The sequence below is a fragment of the Pollachius pollachius genome, assembly GCF_949987615.1.
Source record: "Pollachius pollachius genome assembly, chromosome: 16".
NCBI classification, from domain to species: Eukaryota; Metazoa; Chordata; class Actinopteri; order Gadiformes; family Gadidae; genus Pollachius; species Pollachius pollachius.
This window is the reverse complement of record NC_136949.1, coordinates 9494871-9508555: the sequence shown is the minus strand read 5'-3', so window position 1 is coordinate 9508555 and position 13685 is coordinate 9494871. Positions and strand designations below refer to the sequence as shown.

At 47.0% G+C, this 13685-nt stretch overlaps 1 protein-coding gene across 1 annotated transcript in view; it reads right to left on the bottom strand.

The window, feature by feature from the left end:
* The window catches only part of nrxn3b (neurexin 3b), a gene marked incomplete at both ends in the record, with an annotated part of 267959 nt that overhangs the window by 68338 nt on the left and 185936 nt on the right, over nt 1-13685 (bottom strand). Inside the window, one exon of the mRNA XM_079753357.1 lies at nt 1683-1864. Within this exon, the coding sequence (XP_079609483.1) occupies nt 1683-1864 (182 nt within the window). The remainder of the gene's footprint in view (nt 1-1682; nt 1865-13685) is intronic.

Sequence of the window (13685 nt, the reverse complement as noted above, 5' to 3'; positions counted from 1 at the left end):
GTTGACCCTTGCTATATCATTGAAATTCCAATGTGGAGAGTGACCATGTTGTGCTGCACGAACGCAATAAAAGGCTTTGACAAAGAATGGAAAGAGAGGAAGGCTTACTATATTGGCTGCGAGTGGGCATGAATGTGGAGCATTTGGTCTTTCTATTGAGCGATAGCTAGGCCTATTCAGTGGTTCTGCAGGAATTCGATTATCTGCCTTCGTTATTATTTTTTTCAAAATGTGTCACTCTTTGTGTTGTTATTGGGGATTGTTCACTTCAGAATCAGAGCGTGACCCATTGAAAGAGGGGCAAAAGAGACGAAAGGCAAAAGACGCAGTGCGCAAGGTTAAACCATTTGTGGACACTTTTAGTTGCAACAATACGATAAGTATGTCAGCCCGTCTCATTGGAAGTACTCAGAACTACCAGGTTGGCTAGAAAAAACTTAGTGACACAATTCTAGGACATGCTTTGATAGTCAATAGGCAACCACTCATAGAATGGTGACTGCACTTTAATTGAACAACGAAAGATAAAGTTTTCATTAGACCGTTTTCAGGACAAAGATTATGGATTGCAGATTATTTTAAATCATTGCCACAAATAGGTCTGTAATCCTCTTGAAATTCAATTGTGTGAATCTTTTAAACTGATTCAGCCAGTTCCGATGAATGTTCCCATGTTCCTTTTGCCTCAATTGTTGGGTTTGATGTGTATGGATCTACAGTAGGTCTAAACATATCAAAGGGTATTCAAATCCAGGTATAAATGTATGAAAGTGTATGCGAGTACATACAGCAGGTTTGAAAGTGTTTATCAAGATACATCATCAAGGTATATCATGGTTTATAGGTATGATAGTGTATACAGTATGTACGAAACTGTATCCGTATAAAAGCGTATATGTATGGAAGTGATGTATCCAGGTATCCATCCTATATTATGTACAGTATGTATCCAGGAGTATGCATCCAGGTGTGTACATTTCAAGGTGTACATGTATCTGGGGTATGTTGTATCCATGTGTATACGCATTCAGGTGTATATTTATCAAGGTGTATACATCAAGGCATTTATGTATAAAAAACAGGTGTATAGATATCAATGTCTTTACATATACAGGTGTATACATATCAAGGTATGTATGTATCAAGGTGTATATATAATATATATACACCTTGATACATACATACCTTGATACATATACACCTTGATATGTATACACCTTGATATATATAGACCTGGATATGTAGACCTTGATATATATATATGTATATTATATATATATATATCAAGGCGTCTACGTATCCAGGTACGTACACCTTGATATATATATATATCAAGGTGTCTACGTATCCAGGTCTATATATATCAAGGTGTATATGTATCAAGGTATGTATGTATCAAGGTGTCTACGTATCCAGGTCTATATATATGAAGGTGTATACATATCAAGGTGTATATGTATCACTGTATGTATGTATCAAGGTGTCTACGCATCCAGGTCTATATAAATCAAGGTGTATACATATCAAGGTGTATATGTATCAAGGTGTCTACTTATCCAGGTCTATATATATCAAGGTGTATACATATCAAGGTGTATATGTATCAAGGTATGTATGTATCAAGGTGTCTACGTATCAAGGTGTGTACACATCAAGCTGTGCGTCGTGGACGCCTGACTCACGATGTGCAGCATGATGTAGTCTCCCAGGCGCGGGGCGCTGTCGATGCGGACCAGGATGCCGTCCTGGATGGTGCTGCTGAACCCCACGGCCAGACGGTCCGTCCGCGTGCTGGGCCTCTCGTTGTTGGGCCAGGTGTAGGTGATCAGGCCTCCGCCCTTCCCGAAGATGTAAGTGGTGCCAGCTGTTAAAGGGAAGGGAGAAATAGGGCAAAACGGTCAGTGCGCCGCTCCTGTTCGCTTTGTCCCCGACAGGTACAGTCAAAGCGAAAATATTATATTTGTACTACAATGCAGCTTATGGTATGCTCATAAATTTATTTTAAGATTGGGCTCCTCTCGGTTTCCACTCCTTCTTTAAAAGATGAACGCATTCAACTGAACATTTTCGGAAACCAAGAGCGAGAGGGGTAGGAGGAAAGCGCAGGAGTGAATAAAGAAAGTGAGAATGGTAGCCAGATAGATATATTCATCAGATTCCCCAACCCGTGTTCAGGCGCTGTACTCTAACTAGACACTGGGGAACCACAGGATCCTCCCATGCATCACACTCCTCCAGACACAAAACAACCAAAATACACCCAATAAAGGGCAAATTCTAATTCCCAGTCAGCGTCCCAGCTAATGCTAATGGTGCCGGGTTCTATTTCAGGGGTTCTAATGGGATTCTGCCCACCTCCACCTCTGGATGCGTGTGAGCGGGTCCCAGGGCACCCGCGAGGTCTCTGACCTATCCAACTATTAAATATAGCCCCCTTTCCAGGGAATTACAGCTGGCACCGCCAGATAGGGATAAGTCTCCCGATCCTCATGTATTATACATGATAACCGCAACCGGAGAACAGAGGCCCAAAAGGAGAGTGGGAGGTAAAAAAAAAGAAAAACGAAACTGAAAACCTCCGGAAAAACGGATAACCTTCGTGTGTAATTTGACAAATGCAAATGCGACCGTAAAAAGGCACCTTTGTGTGTGCTTCCGCAGAGTCTCGCCAGACACGCGACCGAGCGCAACTGTGTCAGGGTGAGACATCGCGATGGCGTTGCGTTAACAGCAAGGCCCGCTTCTGAATTAGTTAGTATGGATTTGTTCTTGTTAACAGCGACGCATAAACAAACAAGCATCCAAATATTCATCTTTTCTGAACACTTGTTTTTATTGCTTTGGATGAAGTTCCTAGAAACTCTGCCTGAGGTTTACACCGGCATGCAGGAGTACACATTTTAGCACTGTGTGAGTGTGTACACACAGACACACACACACACACACACACACACACACCCACGCACACACACACAGATGTAAAAGAGCATCCGAGAGATCAAAAGCATTGGATCACGGAGTCGAGAGAAGAGAGGGAGAGAGAGAGAGAGAAAGAGAGTGCGAGGTAGAGAGTGAGTAAGAGAGAGACTGGGGAGGGAGAGTGAGAGAGAGAGAGAGAGAGAGAGAGAGAGAGAGAGAGAGAGAGAGAGGACAGAGAGCGAGAGAGGGACAGAGAGAGAGAGGCAGAAACAGAATGTGAGACTAGAGGTCTTAATCAATATGGGACAGCGGGGGGGTTGGCTCGGCAGCCCTGAGGGCCTGGAGGGAAGCACCGAGCTTGAAGGCGGGCGGACAGGGAATTGCTAACGACGCTCCTCCAGCGCTTGCGTTATTGTTGTATCTTGTTTCAAGGGGGAGTGGGTCGGGCTTTGTGGTGGGTTGGGTTGGGGGGTGGGGGACTGCGCTCACACTTCCCAGCTGTTTCATGTACATACAGTAGCCCCACCCCTGCTTATTACTCCTTTATTATATACTGCTCTCTCTCTCTCTCCCTCCCCCTCCCTCCCTCTCCCTCTCTCTCTCTGTCTCTCTTTCTCTCTCTCTCTCTCCCTCTCTCTCTCTCTCTCTCTCTCTCCCCCCCCCCCCCCCTCTCTCTCTCTCTCTCCCTCTCTCCCTCTCTCTCTCTCTTCTCCTCTCTGAGGAACGTTGATACTGGATTGGCCCGGTGATGGGTGTCCAGCTGACCCCCTGACTTTGCGATGCCCCGTGGAAATGGGGCGTTTGTGGACGAGAGAGGAGCCGCAGATATATACTGATAGCAAGGGAGCTTGAGAGAGCAAAATAGAGAGAGAGAACGATATGGAGAGAGACAGAGAGAGAATCTTAGTGAGAGAGTGTTATAGATGGAGCGTGAGAGAAAGAGAGATAGTTTGAGTGAGGAGACGCACACACACACACAGAGACACACACACACACACACACAAATGTGTATGCATATCTAATACCATCCCCCGCAACAAGAAAGCCGTGCACGTGATGCACAATAAATGAACCCCATCGCAACAAGCGCTGAAACTTGAGCATGTCTGGACCCTCAATCAGTGCCTGCACCCAATCAGTGGCTGCTGCACGGCTGCATTCTCCAACTCAACTATCTCATCACTTATTGTGAAACCAATAATTACGCACACTCAGTGGAAGAAAAAAAACGGAATCTTTCGCACTGTATTCTAACTCGCTATTTTGTTCCCTTTTCTTTTTTTGGTCCCCTAATCAGTGCGTGGCCGGGTCTCAGCGACTTTGGAGACAAGCTGGGGTGTGAAGCGACGGTTCACACCGTGAGCAGGAGGGGGGGGGGGGGGCTGCCACACCATGTTTTGTCTTTCTTCTTATTCATTGTCGCCATCTACTTCCTGTCATGGAGAGGGTGCGAGTCTGCCTGTAGCTGAGGCACTGGTGACAGGGTTCTTGCGCGAGAGAGAGAGAGAGAGAGAGAGAGAGAGAGAGAGAGAGAGAGAGAGAGAGAGAGAAGGGGAGAGATAGCGAGAAAGCGAGAGAGAGAGATGGGGAGGGGGAGAGGCAGAGAGGGAGGGAGAGAGAGCAGAACATGAACAGAACTGCCTCGAGCCCCCCTACCCATCGTGATAGGCTCACACCGGATCTGGCTTTGGCTTGGTGTCGCACCCTGACTCCAGGCCAAAAGACTCCAAACTTCAGACTCGTCAAGGACAGACATACACACACACACACACACACACACACACACACACACACACACACACACGTCAACAACACAATTACAAACACACACGCTGGATAGTGTGATGTTGAGGGGAGTTTCAGGCATCCTGGCCCGGCCAATTATCACATTGAGGAGAATCACATATTATTTTATCAAGAACTGCCACTGTTTCTTATAAACACACATATTGATGCACGCACATACACATCAAAGCATAGAAGTACACACACAAACACCTGCATGTGCAAACACACACACACACACACACACACACACAAACACAAACCATGGCCATATGTTGAAAGGAATGCAGAGAAGCACGCTCACACACACTGCAACACGCTCACATGTATATGTATGGCCAAACAGAGAGATAGATAAGACATACATATGTCAAGCCACCGTCACAAATACACACATAAACACACACACACACACACAAATACACAACAACTCATGAAATGTGTTCATACACGGGTGAATCTACAAAAAAAAAACCTTGTGATTTGAGACTACATCATGTCTCCCTCATAACCTGCTGAGACCAGCCTGCCCCGGCTCCCTTCACACAGAGAGGGAGAGCGAGGCATTGGAAGGAACGAACGAATCAAGAGATACGGAAAGGGTGAGGGTTGAGGTGATAAAGTTAGAAAGAGTGAGAGAGCGATGTAGAGATTGAGAGAGGGAGAGCTAAAGATATAGAGAGAGAGAGAGAGAGAGAGAGAGAGAGAGAGAGAGAGAGAGAGGGGGGGGGGGGGGAGGTAGATGGAGAGAGGGAGGGAGATGAATGGAGGAGATAGAGAGCAAGGAGGAAAGTTGGAGAGAGATGGGAGAAAAGATGGAGGAAAAGAGAGGGGCAGAGAGAGCGAGCAAGATACACTGCATTATTCATATGTTCCCTGCGCGTGTTGAGATGCTGGTGAGACTGCGAAATACGGCGTCAATTTCAGGGTCCTTATCCAAAATGGACAAACATAAACAGCAGCTCTCGGTGGAAGAAGTGGAGAAATGTGCTCTAAATCTTAGGAAGAATGCCCTTCATGGGGCCCTATTGACTGGCTAGACAAACCAATCAAATAGCAGGAAATAATCAAAACGTTGGCGGTTTGGTGAGAGGCACCAGTGGGTTTTAAGTGACAGTGGAAACGCATCCGTGCACATTTTGATATCTTGTTAATGTTCTGATAATTCAGTAGTGCTTTTATTACTCTTGGCTCAAAACCAAGCTGTTGTCACGTGTTTGCATCCATCCGTCGTTGCATCCAATTAAACAGTTCCTTTGTCGCATAATTTCTGTTCTCTTTAAAATCCAAAAAAAAGAGGAAATTTTAATGAAGCATCAATAAAGAAGCACGGGCCTTCATACAATTGGGGCTGACCTGGCCGGAAGCAGATTGAACTAGATTGTAAATCTGTGGCTAGCCAAACTTCGGCTCAGTTCCACTAATGAGTCCAGATGTTGACCCACAACCACCTCACCCAGACCGCGGCAGATAGCCGGAAGCCATCTCCCTCTAAACTTTTGTCCTCTGCTGCTTCCCTTAGTAGAGACATTGATAATGGCCCCTTTCAGCAAATCCCTTTTAACACTAGTCACCAGTTTGATTTTCCTGCCTCTTCGGGCGCCTGTAATTACCCCGTATATTGTTTCTTAGTGAGTTCACTCAGCCGTCCGGGACACTTAGGTGAGTTAAATGCAGAACGGAGAGGCTTGGAGTTGGGTTCCACAATCAGTGTGTTTCTTGTGTTGTTGTTGCGGTCTTTGTTTTCAGAGTCAGGGAACCTCAACATGGTGAAAATGCCTGATTCCAGGGAGAAGGGGATCCCGAGAAGCGGATTGGGGATCTACAGATTACTGTGCTGTGTTTATTTTCGGAAGTTTGGAAAGTGGAGAAATCTCATCCCAATTTTGGGATAATCTTGTCATGGCAGGTGGGAGTCGTTCAGGAAGCTAGCTGTAGTGTCGGGGAAAATAACTGAACCGAACTGAATCGAGAGAACTGAATACCAGAAAAGGATGACTCGAAAAATCGCATGCCAACAAGAAATGCTTGTCATACGACGAGTAACTCCTCAGCTGACAACAAATTCAACAGCGGAAGAAGCCATGTAAACTATGAGGCCAGTAGCAGCAGCAAAGCAGTCAAACTACTACTCAGCAAGACAAGAGCAGAGAGTGGTGGAGGAGGAGGAGGTGGTGGTGGAAGAGGAAGAGGTGGTGGTGGAGGAGGAAGAGGTGGGGAGATGGCAGCACACATTTCCTTCAGCCCCAGTGATTCATTGCCTCTGCAATTTGTCTCCGTTCAGAGGCAACCCACCGACCAGAGACTGGGTCAAGGCCGCGGCCTCCATTTCCCAGAGATCCCTGCGGCGCAGTGGGGGGGCCGGCAGGGTCAGCACAGGGTGGCGCTGCGTCCTGTCCTTCAGGAAGTCCCACGTCGCGCCGTGCGCTGGCCTGGCCGACACGCTGCCTCTGGACCCAGAGCTCAGAGTCTGGGCGGCGGGTCCCTGATCTCATCATTTATTTATAAATAAATATATAAATATTAATTTCTATATATATATTTTTTTTTTACTTAAGAGGGCTTGGGATTAACTCGTGGTGGTCCTTACACTGGTTGAATATGTGTGTGCATATATATATATATATATATATATATAAATATATTCATGAATATCTATTTGAAACCAATAGCTCTCCATCTCCGAAGGTCTATTACTTCCTACGCATTATCTCACACACTGTCAGAGCCACAGCAAGGATCGGCGGAAGAGAAGAGGAGAGCCAATCCCGACAAAGACGTGACTGTAGATGCACGGTGAGAGGACATGTGTTTGTCAGTGGCTTCACACTTGACTTTCGAAGGCTTCACACGTGGAGACCAGTGAGAGGCCATTATATTCTTAAGAGCGCCGGTGTATCGGTTTGAGGAGCGTAAAGGTGTGAAGTGACTGCCAAGCATCCCCTCTCTGGTGGGTTTTATTCCACAACACTAACTAAAAGGTAGATGAGATAATGAGCGTGTGTGAGCAGCTTCCAATAAAATGTGGCTCCACTTTAAAGCATGAATATTGATGTACTGATACATACGGTCCCGACACAGGAAAAAAGGACCAGGTACTGTGTTTCAAAGCTGGCAGAAACTCCCCGTTTACTAATCCTGCCAATTCTAACGCAAAGTCTTTCATTTTCCAAAAAAGAAAAATAATGTATTTAACTCTAGTTTTGTTTCAAAGCACCCCCTTTCTCTCGTTATTACAGGGCAAAGTCATGGCAAACGGGAACCACTGTGAACAAAAGAACCAGTTAGGCCGACTGCGGGAGGGAGTAAGCCATGCTATTCTGCAGACCTAGCCCGGATTTGTTCTCAGGAGGTGGAGGAAACACGGAGGTCGAGGGGTGGGGGCTGGGAGGGAGGGAACTGTTTTTTATTCAGGTTGAATCCCACACTGGGCTTGAGCAGGTGAGAGGGTTATTTCATAGAACGCCACTGCCCCAGGGCTAGCATGGGCCAATTAGGTGGCCCCATGGTGTGTGTGTGTGTGTGTGTGTGTGTGTGTGTGTGTGTGTGTATGTGTTCTGGTGTACAAGTGTCTGACAGCCCTAACAGTACAGGGTCCATGGTCAACACCCACTATTCTCCCGCAAAGTCACACTAAAGAAGGCAGCTGGTTTGGTGAATGTAGTTTACAGATATACATGTGCATGCACCACATGCACACACAAACACCCTCTCCACTCCCTCCTTTCAAGTCCCTGTATGTGTGTGCTTGTGAGCGTACGTGCGTGTGTGCTCTTCTGTGTGCTCGTCCATGTGTCTGCATGTATGTCTGTGTGTGTCTGTCTCGTTATCTTTTGAGCTTCCAGCAACACAGGGGCCTCCCCAGGGAGAAAGTGAACAGAGGTCGAACAAAGTTAGAGGCATTCGAATGTCGTGCCGTCTGAGAAAATAACAAAAAAAACACTAAATAAAGAAATAAAGAAATAAATATTCCGGGGAAAAAGAAAGAAGCAAAATTGTAATTGCCTCCTCAGTCTCGATCAGAAAGCGTTTCTATGACGATGGCGATGCTCAGCATGCGCCCGCCACGGTGAAATCGTTACGCTTGCCCTCCTCTCATTTGCCGACAATAAGGGATGAAGCGGGAGAGGAGAATCAAGTTGTGGGATTGCGCGAGCGCTGTAATGACGAGGATCTATCGGCACTTTACAACCTCTTATCTTTTCATAATTCATATTTCCAACTGTTGCCTCTCAACCCACCGTAAGGGATAATGCAGGGAGAGGGGGGTGGTCTTATGATTGAGTGCTATACATGGGTTATCCTCTCTCTCTCTCTCTGTCTCTCTCTCTCTCTCTCTCTCTCTCTCGTATCCTGGTGCTCCAAGCAAGGTTGCCAAAATTGGTAGATGATTTTATGAATATGTTCCGTTATCACAGAGTATTATGTGTTTATCTGTTTAGATTTGACTGTGTGTTTGTGCGTGTGTACTCTATGTCTGTGTGTGTGTGTGTGTGTGTTTATGTGTGTATGCCATATGTGTGTGTGAAACATAAGTGTATTTGTGTGTAAGAGTCAGTCGAATGAAATCTTGTGTATGCGTCTGAGTATGTGTATGCCTGTGTTATGCATCTGTGTGCAAACATGAATGTGTGTGTGAGTTTTTGTGTTTTTGTGTATGTGTGTGTGTGTGTGTTTGTCTTTGTGTGTGTTTGTGTTCGGGCGACACATGTGTACGTGCGTGTGCAGACATATGCACTGTTTCTACGTATTTCTCTACACAGGTCAGTGGTGGTAAACCATGCGGTGGATTCTTTCGGGCCGGCTACGTACACGCCATCCATCCTTGCTTGGAGCTGTATGCAAAACACAGGACATGATTGATGGGGGGGGCAATGTATTGTGAAAAAATAGCTGTGGGGAAATAGCACAGGCCCACCACTGCCACCACCACCACGACCACCCCTCCCCAATGTAAATCCACACTGTTTCCTTCTGCATATAATACAGCGGAGCTTATGGAATCACGCGCCGAAACAAAACAGCAGTATTAAAAGTGGCCTTGCTTAACGCTGGATAAAGGTTCACGCCTTTATACTTAAAAAAATCACGGCGCCGTTATAATGGGAATGGCCTGTTATAATTGAGATTTTACTATTTTTTAACTAGAATGAGACCTGAACTGGGGGTCTGATTGTTATTTTTCCATTGTGCATTGGTGGCAGTGGAAGAAAATCCATTGGAGCATTACTCATCTGATGTACCATATTCTCTATTGCTCTGATATACCATACGTTTTCCATAGCCCCATCTGATGTTCCCTCAGTCAATCAAAACCGGAGTGATTGCTTGCTCCTGAATCTAACTTCTTCCACTTGAAAACTCCCCTCAGGCGGGTCTGCTGCGATGAAGGTGTGGCGTGCGGTCATGTCTGCTGTTTTCCATTACAATGCCAACAGACAAGATCGCTCCGAGGTACCAAATTACCGTAGTCACGCATAGTCGAGAAGTTCATTATTTCTTTCCTTTCGTGTCAGCCCTCAAACTGAGGGTGACGAACATTCTACACATTTTTCTGGGGTACTGTGAACAGCATGGTGTCCCATCTGTACCGCAGAGCAGGGGCAGAAGTGGGGAAGCTGAAAAGAAAAGTAGAGAAGAAACGAGAAAAAGAAAAGAAACAAGGGGAAAGAGACAGAGGGATACGCTACTAGGCTTTTTCCAACAGTCTTTAGCGTGAGTTGGGAAAAAAAAGTACACGCAAACGACGTCAACCGCTCCTCTGATAGCTAGCGCGCTACACAAAGGTTAACGCGTGTCAACATAGCGGTAAGCTAGCGGCCGACACAGCCCCAAAACAATAAGCCCAAAAGGCTATTTTTCCCAGTCTCAGCTGTGAGTGGTCAAAAGTTCACAAACGCTGCCGCCAACCGCACTTGATAGCTGAGTGCTACACAAACGCACGTCAACGTACAGTGAGCTAGCAGGCAAACACAGCCCCAATAGAATAAATACAAAACCCCTTTGAACACACGCACGGAAACACACAGCAAGGAAACTAGCCGACAAGCCTGTCTCACACACCCAGTATCTCCCCCCTCCCCTCGGTCTCCATCTCCCCCTCTCTCCTCTCTTACCTCACTGCCTTTCTCTCAACCCCTCCCCTCCTTCCCTCTCTCCTCCCTCCATCCCAACAATTCTTTGTCTCCTCCCTGCTATTTATCCCTTGCTCCCTCTCTTTCTCCTCCAATCCTTCCCACCTGGCCTCCTTCATTCCACCCCTCCCATCATCCAACCTGCCCTCTATCTCTCCTTCCACCGCCTGCCGCCCCCTCAATCTTCTCCCCTCTCCCCCTCTCCCCCTCCCTCTCTGCCTCCATCCTTCTCCGTCACTCCGATCTCCTCCTGCTGCATCGCTGACAGTCTTTCTTCTTTGTTGTTGCGGTGAGCAGACTGAGAGACTTTAAATTACTTTCAGTTTTTTCTGCCTGCCTCCCTCCTCCCAACTCTGTGGAAGTGTCAGCTCCCATTCTCTGTATGCATGGAGAGTAGGGAGATGAGGAGGAGGATGAGGAGAAGGAGGATGAGGAGAAGGAGGAGGTGGAGGAAGTGGACAGGTGGAGGGGGAGGACAAAGGATGAGGAAGAGGAGGAGGTAGAAAAGGAGGAGAAGAAGGAGAATAAGAATAAGGAAATAATAGGAAGAGGAGGAAGAAGAGGATGAGGCTGATTAGGAGGATTAGGAGGAAGAGGTGGAAGCTTATACGGAACAGGAGAAGGAGGAGGAAGCGGTGGAGGAAAAGAAGGATGGGGAGATAGAGATGGAGGACAACGAGGCTAAGAAGGACTCAACTAGATAAAGGAGGAGGTGGAGGAGAAAAAGAAAATGAAAGATGAGGAGGAGGAGGATGTGGGAGAGTTTGGAGCTGTTTTCAGAGGTTTGGATTGTTTGCATGCAGCCGAAGCACGCTCCACTCCCAGCTAACTGAGCAGATGTGTCTGCCTTCTGTACCACTGCAGTCTGCCACCGGTGTACGTTCTGGAGACGTGGAGAGAGAGCGACGTGAGGGATGAAAAGAACACAAAGATGCTGAGGAAGAAGGGGAAGGAGGGAAGCAGGAGTGACAATGTGAAGGAACGGTGGGGGGGAGGAGGGGGTCTGGGGGAGTATGGGGTGGAGGGAGAGAACATCAGCAAGACTGACAGCAAGAAAGAGACTGAGAGAGAGAGAGAGAGAGAGAGAGAGAGAGCGGTCACACAAAGTGAGCGTGAGAGGGGGCAACAAACGAAAGAGAGACAAACAGCTGGAGCGACAGCACACCTTAAGACTCGCTGGAAACAAAACAACCCGGGCCTCGCAATAAAAAACTAAAAACCACGTCCCTTTCGGTTTCACTTCTTCATCTCTGCAGCAAAATGAGCGTTCCGCCGGCCTTGGCGCCGAGCTGATGTTTTCAACGCTCTCGGCGAAATTAGGACATGGCTGCCTCCTCTGCCGTGCCATTCATAATGCATGGCGAGCACGGGCGTGCGTATGTGTGTGTGTGTGTGTGTGTGTGTGTGTGTGTGCATGTGTGTGTGTGTGTTTGTGTGTGTGTGTGTGTGAGGCGCCGCATCACCGCGGAGAGAGAGAGAAAGAGACACGGCCACGGCAAAGTCTTGGGAGGATTAGGTGAGGAGGAGGAAGAGAATCTCGCAAAGAATACGGGATTTCCAGAAGGATTCCGGCGCAAGCATCATTCATAATTGAATCTTCCCCGGAGGACAGAACACTGCTGCCTGACTGGGTCTGCCGGAACCTTGAAGGGCCTCTTTCTCTCTCTCTCTCCCCCTCTCTCTCTCTTCCATTGTCCATTCCTCGTACTCCCCCCCCCCTCTCTTTTTCTCTCTCCCCTCTCTTCCATTGTCCATTCCTCGTACGCTTCCCCTCTCTCTCTCTCTCTCTCTCTCTCTCAACCTCTCTCTCTCTCTCTCTCTCTCGCTCTCTCTCAGGAACGAAAGGCCCTTGTACAGGCCCTTGTACACAGATACAACATACCTCGGCCACTCATCTCCGACCGGGGCCGATACAATCTGGGCCCTTCTCAGCTTGTCTGACATTGTTTTCACTTCCCACAGAGCAGATTTTTTTTTGAAACACTTTTGTGCCACACAACTTGCCCATGCTGCCTGCGGTGCATCGCGAAAACCGTCTATATGTACACCGGCACGACAGTGTTTCATCAACAAGCGGGACACAGTAACACCACATCCTCAAAGTTTGGCGCTAGGCACAATGCAAATAATATGAATACGCTGCAATATGAATAGATAGCATCATTTCTACCTGCTAAAGCGGTGACACATTAACGTGGCAGAACGGCTCCGCCGGATATAAACCGAGACCAGACCGTATCAAAGAAGGGCTTGTGCGGGTGTGAAATGTGTTCCTTGGAGCAGACGCTGTCGGGTTTTAATGTTGTGTTTTTGTCTGCGTTGGCAGCCTTCATCAGGTGTAGGGATGGTATAGCGGCGATAATTAGCACACCTCAACAGACGGCGTACTGTTGTGAAGTGAAAGATTGTATATACAATAAAAAAAAAGAACGGATTCGAATATGAACAACACCGCATGAGCCGAGTGTTTTGCCTTGAAGACAAAGTTGACAAAGCAGACTCTTCTGATTAGAATGACTGTTTGAGCTCAATTTATTTATATCATTCTTATATTTTTTGCCATCCACCACAAATAACCCTGAGGCCATCTTCTTTTTTTTTGATGCCCACCTGCCTTTGAAGCGTTTGATTTGAGAAGAGGTCATTGACGATGGTCGAAAGTGAAGGTACTTTTTTTTTTGCATAAGGCAAGGCTAATCTCTCCCTTGATATTGACAACATCAAATGGAGAAAAAAATCTCAGCACTTACAGGCTGAATGACTCTCTATGCAGGATGGAGGTAGTCCACACACACAAACGCACACAGACAAACACACACACACACACACACACAAACTAGCCTTTAT